General features: G+C 32.8%; 1 protein-coding gene across 1 annotated transcript; it reads left to right on the top strand.

Moving 5' to 3' along the window:
• Positions 1 to 59: 59 nt before the first annotated feature.
• LOC134280714 (ankyrin repeat domain-containing protein 7-like) lies at positions 60 to 857 on the top strand (the record flags this gene model as incomplete). The annotated part of the gene is made up of 1 exon (XM_062763159.1): positions 60 to 857. A coding segment is annotated over one exon (722 nt), but the record flags the coding sequence as incomplete, so codon positions are not given.
• Positions 858 to 7,719: the final 6,862 nt, after the last annotated feature.

The raw sequence follows: 7,719 nt of genomic DNA on the forward strand, positions 1-7,719 counted from the left end.
TATAGAAAGCGAAGCCGATGTTAATTTATGTAATACTGATGGACGGAGTCCACTTTCAGGGGCTTCCTACAATGGACATATAAATACTGTGAAAATCCTCTTAGAAAACAGAGCCGATGTTAATTTATGTGATAATGATGGATGGAGTCCACTTCTACTGGCTTGCTGCAATGGACATATGAACATTGTACAAATCCTCTTAGAAAACAAAGCTGATGTTAATTTATGTGATAATGATGGTCAGAGTCCACTTTTTAGGGCTATCGACAAGGGTGATTTAAACGTTGTAGAAACACTCTTACAGAACAAGGCTGATGTAAATATGTGTGATAAAGATTGTTTTAGTGCCCTTCACATAGCTGCAGAGAAAGGCCATGAAGAAATTTTAAGTACTCTACTGAATTTAAAGCCAGTTTTGGGTTTTCAGTCAATCCATGATGGCTCAACTGCCCTCCATCTTGCAGTGGACAATTCACATGAAAAGGTTGTAGAACTTCTGCTGCAGCATAATGCTGCTATTGACACTGGAGATAAGCAGCATAGAACTGCATTGCACAGAGCTTGTCTTATTGGCAATCAGAACATCATCAATATTCTGATGCAGTTTAATGCCGATGCCACACAAAGGGATATTTTCAATGAAACGCCAATAGATTTGGCAAGAAGGGGGAAATTGATTAATATTGAACGATCCCTTATTGAGTACGTGAAAGAAAAGAAGTCTCTCACTGGCTCAATCTATCGAAAGGGAAATGCATCCAAGAAATGTATAATAATGTGAATACTTTTATTCTTTTGGGTTTCCACGCACAACTTCTTCTACTAAGAATGAGAAATGAAGTCATCTTTATTATTTTTAATTGATATGGGGTTGATATACATGTATATTCATATACTGTATTGGAACATGCGTTTTGGAACAGAAAGACATTTTATCAATTTTTAAACTAGTACAGTGTGTGACAGTTTTTTTTTGTAGAAATCATTTCTTCATCCGATCTTGATATTTACTCATCCAAAACACAGCCTTTTCTTAGGAAAAGTGTATATTTCTTTTGCACAGTATGAGGCTGATGCTGAAATCTGTACCGATGTCTCATAATCTTTTTATGTCTATTTCGTTCACCTATTTCGGTATATACTGTTAAAATCAAAATTTTGCCTTTAAATGTTACAAAAATTAATAATATTTTAATCACTATATTTTTGTGAAACAGAAACATTCCAGATAATTATTTTTTGATTGATACTAGTAGATGAAGATTTTTTATATATTTGCCCTATTACATGTACTTCTTCAAGTCGTCGAAACTTTTATTATTGAAGAGCATTAATGCATTAGCTTATGATTTAACATAATTTATTGTATAAATAATAAACAATTAAAATGTGTTCAAAGCATAAGTTAATATCGTTAGCTTATATAGTGACAACTAAATATTTTTATTGTATTATCATGAAGTGAGTCAAAATAATTTTAAAATGATTTAGGCAACCTTGAAGAAATAAATTGTAGAAACTGTGTGTATTTGAGTTTGAAACGCTCAAAATAAAAGTTCTTTTACACTTTGATGAAATAATGTTTTAGACAAGATTTACAATGATTTTGTTGCTGTTGTTATTGCTTCTATCATTAAGGTAATCTACAAGTTCTAAAAATCATCCTGTATTTTAGTGGATAACAGAAAAATCTCAGAAAAATTTCTCTAAACTCACAAATTAATGTGAATATATTCGTGTTTATTCTTCAAAATTCATCATTATTGGTGTTTATAATACGAAGGGAAATTTTCAAATATCAAATATTTTTGTAGAAAATAAAAAAAAATTATTTTAAGATAACGAAAGTTTTTCATCAGGTTCCCCTGTTTGTATGGCATCCTATAATTTGAGGTTCTGTTACCAGAAAAACACTAATGTGGGGGTCATGTGACATGTCCCCGCTGAAGCCTTTGTTTGACTTTTCTGCATCTATGTTTGCTTACTTTTGGAAGTTGTATAAAACCTCCAAAAAATACATGTTTAAAATATTGCTTATGCTGTTAATTATAAAGTTGAACTAAATCGTATTTCAGTTTTTGTCATTTTTATATTAAATGTCATAAGATATTCTTTTCGTGTTTTATATATTCTTCCAGTTTCTGAACTTTTTGTAATTTTTCTGTTTCAACAATCTTGGTTTCATGAAAAACAGTCTTTGTACCACTTTTGTAAATTCTGAGTCGTGTTCTCTGATCTTCTCAGTACTTTGATTTTAAAAATAAATCTTTGATCGATGTTTACTAAGGAAATTTTTGCGGAAAACTTAATCAATGGTTTTATGCCTGTAGTATTTATGCTTATTTGTTTACATTGTATATATATTTGCTGATGACAATTACTGTAGTGATTTTGCTTTGCATGATTTTAAAGGTTAAAAATGATTTACGCAAATAATTCTATGTACTATGTTTTTTATCCCTAAAGCGAATAGTAAAGGCTTTATTTTGTATTAGGTCGTTCTTATTTTGTGATATAATTTAACGATTCCTTGGAAGTTACTTGTTATCAATTTGCGATATTTTTTTTATTTTACGGTATGTCCTCTGCATTGTTAGAGATATGTGTGATCTGATAGTGAGAACTTTTCACTTTGGTTTTAAAGGTACTTGGACACAGATTTGAAGTTAATTTTTTCTCTATAATATTACGACTTATATATTTTAATAGCTTATCACACAAAAATTTATTAAAAATCATTTTAAATTCAAAAGTTATTAAAACTTCAAATTTTATGGCGGGTTTGATTTAAGGAATAACTGTCTTATTTTTCGAATTCATGAAGTGATCAATGGATTGGCTTGTGTGATAATTTGCATAAACGCCGAAGGCGTTTATGCATAAAATTATCACACACGCCAATCCATTGATCTTCTTCATGAATTCGAAAAATCTGACAGTTATTCCTTATATTTACATGCTTTGATTCCGCCAATCCACGGGCTCCAAGCCTGCTTCTCTCTAGGTGTTGTCCTGCCCTGCACGTGTTTTTTTTTTGAACCGCGCAAAACATTCATGAGGGAAATATTTACATCCACTGAATATTTTTCTTCTTTATTTCTAAGAAACCCATTGCATTCATCACTGCATGAACTACATTAGGCATATCACCTGTACAGATTTCTTGATCAATGGCCGTTCCATCAATGAAACGTACAAAGACGTTTGCATCATTAACACAATAATTAATATTTTTAACCCTACTTAAAATGATAATTTAAACAGATATAAATATAAACAATAAAATGTCTTTCTTTGTTTGTTATTACTGGAATGAACGGTCGCAGCTATTGCAGAAAAAAATTACATAAGCCGCTTACGCGGGTTATGTATTTTTTCTGCAAAAGCTGCTTCCGTTCATTCCAGTAATAACAAACAAAAAAAGCATTTTATTGTTTAAATAAATTACATTTACATTTGGTAATTTTATGTCGGACAAAGACATTGGAAATGTAAAGATTGACACATCCTTGCACTTTCACAAATTTTAATTTTACTCTTAATACTCAGGAAAAGTGGCAATCTTGTTGTGTATAAATGAAAGACATTAATACTATAATCCAGAAAATTCAGAGTAGACATGTTCGAAAGCAATACAAACACACAATATATTCTCAGTCCGTGCAGTTTTGGTGAGCAGACTTCGACAATAAATCATAAACAGTCAACAATAACAGAGCTCTTGCCCTGTTTACAATAACTGTGTACATAACACGAGTGTGATCGATTTGCACACAACCCTTAGCTCGGAATGACGATACTTTTGAAGGAGTTTTGCCTTTCTAACATTTCTACTTTGAATAAAATTATTTTTCTGGATTAAAGTTTTAATATTTTTCACTTTCACACAACAAGATTGCCACTTGTCCGAAGGATTAAGAATAAAGTTAAAATTTGTGAAAGTGCAAGGATGTGTCAATCAAACCCGCCAAAAATTTTGGAAGTTTTAATAACTTTTAAATGAAATAAGATTTATAATTAATTTTTGTGAGAAATGCTATTGAAATATATAATTCGTGATATTATACAGTTTTTCTGAGAAAATATTAACTTCAAATCAGTGTCCAAGTACCTTTAATTTCCTGTACAATAAAGGTGTGAACCTAGTGAATTCACAACATCGTATTAATTTCACAATCTACTGTTTTCGAATATACGTAAATCTAACATTTTCTTATCGTACAAAATGTACAATTTATTACATAATTCAAATGAGACTGAATAAATAACAAACAAGAATGTCTTTTCTAGAATTTCTGTCTACACTTTTATTGTTTTGAGCATTGAGCAAGAAAAAATATTATTTGGGGAAAAAATAATCCAGAAAAAAACTATTCATAATATATTCGTACATCTTCATAAAATAGAGAACAATAAATAATCTTAATTTAATCATGCTTAACATCAAATCAAAAATAGATAAAGTGAATCACTGATTGCCAATGAAGTCATGTTAGGTCAACATTTCCCTAGGAGAAGGAATATTAAGGACAATTCTTGCATTTTTTCCAAGCTGATTTTGATTTTGATATCGGATTCTTTCACATTCACTAATTGTCACTTTCTGGAATCGCATCATATTAAATCATCACCAATCGAAATCACTCATTGTCTCGTATCTAGTCATCTGCACCTATCGGAATCAAACATCATCTCGTTACAAAACATCTTCACTAATCGGATTTAAATATTAACTTGTGTCTATTCATAATCACCAATCAGAATCACACATCATCATTTGTCTGGTCAAAACCGTCACATTCACCAATCAGAATCGCACATCATCTCGTGGTACTCCTTGTCCTCTATCAGCACAGAATCACGTTCAAGCAGCAGATCGTCCATGACATCGGAAGTAATCGGGTGTATTCTGCTTGGGATACACATAGCAGTCTGTTTCTTGTATGCTGCGTCACTTGCGAGACTTTCGGCGGAGACTTTGGATCTTGGCGGAGTTATAGAAGCAAACTGTTTTTCGCAGGGTTTTCCCCAGTCCACGTTTGATTTGGGTCGCCGTGAACTACGATGAATGGTTGATTCTCTCTTGGTGGACTTCTTACCGGCAAGTCCAACCTTGGCCTTTGTTCTCCTATTCGTCAACCATGTCTAAAGGTGAAACAACAACAACTTTAAAATGAACTCTTTTAGACATGAAAATCCCCGAATAATTCATTGTGTGACTACAGTTGACAACTCTTATTGTGACAACTCAAAACCAATATTCCTTCAACTGAAAGCATGGGAGAAAAATACTGTTGTGTTCCATTGAAAACTGTACATTCACTGATATTAATGAGTATATTGAGTGCAATTGGAATCGTGATATAAAATCTGTGGAGGAGAATCAGTAGTTTGAAGTTCATGAAATGCATAAATACTTCTTAAATTTTATAAATGACTTCATTTGTTCCAATTGTTTCAGTCCATTTATCAAATAAATTATCGATTCACAAACAATTGAAAAGAGAATTTGCCTTTTCGTTCACGAAAAATTATTATTATAAATCTATCTTTATCTAACTATCTATATTTGTAAGAGTTCTTAGACTTAAAGCAGATTGATTGGTTACATAGTACTTGTAAGTTTGGTATTAGCAGAGACCTAAAGCGAACCCGTCGCTTTAATTTTGGTCTATGGTATTAGACTGAAAAAAGGGTTTTTAGCCCTCAAAAAAAAGAAAAAAAATGGGAAACATTGGATCTCAAGTCTTTAGATTTTGAAAAGATTACCCTTAGTCTTTTGATATTTTCACCGCTGTCTTCTGCAACAATCTGTAAATCGTAATTACTTGGATAAGGAGCCATCTGGAACAAGTACTCCAGAGTGTGGACGGTTCTATGGGACAGCCTGGGTCTTCTCTCTAGAAAATTGAAGAAAAAAAATAGTTGCACTTTCCTTAAAAATGTTTTAGAGTATGTCCCTTTTGGTCGAAGTTTTAGATCGAGGTGTTGCATTTATTCTTGCATAGTACATACATACATTGCCAATCTTGGATTTGTATTTAAACAAAAGTGTGGCATACCAAACATGTCGCAAATGGCAATCTTGTTAAGGCTTTCCACCTTTCTGTGGAAAGACTGATTTTTTGTTTCGACATTTATCGAAGAGGCTTTTTGTTCATCGCAAAGGTCATTAAAAGTTAGGAACAGATTTGACCCAACGTGTATGAACTATGACCCCTTTCGAAGTTATTGCCCCTTTCGCAAGAAATGATTGTTATCGCTACTCCTCCGAAACCGTAAACCGTAGAGGTACGCATGGTTCACCAATGCCTTCGACTAATTTAGCCAGTTCTTCAAACTGGGAAGTGCGAAAGAATTCCTTAACCCCTTTTAGTAGTTATTGCCCCTGAAAGTTTTAAAGCTTACAAAATTTTTTTAAAACTTTTAAACGACAAGTGGTAAAGATATGGGACCAACTGCAGGAGATCTAATGGCCTTTGACCTTGAAAAGTAGGTCAAGGTCAAGGTCAAGGTCATTCAAAATATGAAAAAATTAAGCTTTTTTTGGTAGCTCCTTTGTTCTTCAACAAGTTTTAAACACCTTTGCATCTTCAATATTTACTCTTAAAACGAATTCAGAGATTTCATGCTTGTCCCCTAAGATTGACCCCTCTAAAAGTTAATGCCCCTTTCAGTGTAAACCTTGTTATCGCTACTCTTCCGAAGCCGTAAACCGCAGACGTTTGAAACCTTCAACAAAGTCTACGACTAATTAAGTAGACTCTTGAATCTATTCATTGCGAAAGGATTAGTTAACCATTTTTAGTAGTTATTGTTCCTTACAGTTTCCGATGTTTACGAAGAACTCAAAACTTTTTAACGACAAGTTGTAAAGACATGGGGACAATGCATGAGATCTTTCTACCTTTGACCTTGAAGATAAGGTCAAAACCAAAGGTCAAGGTCATTGGAAAAGTATTAAAATTGCTTATATATGGATTTTTGTTAAAATGACCTTGACCTTTGACCTTGACCCTCGCTCAAATTTTGAAAAGTAATAAAGAAACATTCATTACCTTTACCTGGATTCAGCTTCAAGTGTTAATCTCATGACTATCAGTGTTGTGTGTGGGGGGGGGGGGTTGGATGACCTTGACCTTTGACCTTGATAAATGATCTTGACCTTTGACCCAAACGTCACAATCAAGCTTCAGTATGTGGAGTTATTTATAACTCCCACGTTAACAAACGCTTATAATATACTAACCCCACCCCCACCCCCATCTCTCTAAAACAAAAAGAATCAATAGCGACATAGAAAATTTTTGTACATCCCAAAGGACATCACAGATCAAATTAAAATCTAGTTTAGCATGTAGAAGACACCCCAAAGAAAGTGCCCTGAGAGTTTTACGGTGAGTCTCTTAAGTGCGATTAAATTCTAGTGAATATCGGCAAAATCTACATTTTTTTCTGTCTGAAATTTAATTGTTGCTGCGTATAAAAATTAATCCAAGCTTGTATTGGCTATTTCTTCGATTGTTCTTAATATCATCCGATTCTCCTGCTCTAATACGACATTTCAATACCAAATATTCTTGCTTTCTTTAGTATGTGGAATTTATTTCAATTTTATTTAGATTTAATATTAATTTGAATGAATCTCGAAAATAGCGATTTTTCCTGTCAAATAAAGAGCGATATATAGTAAGTGTCTCAATTGGCCCCTTAAAATGG

Source organism: Saccostrea cucullata, unplaced genomic scaffold, assembly GCF_032062105.1.
Source record: "Saccostrea cucullata isolate Sc308-1 unplaced genomic scaffold, CSIRO_AGI_Scuc_v1 ctg5663, whole genome shotgun sequence".
In the NCBI taxonomy this organism is placed as follows: Eukaryota; Metazoa; Mollusca; class Bivalvia; order Ostreida; family Ostreidae; genus Saccostrea; species Saccostrea cuccullata.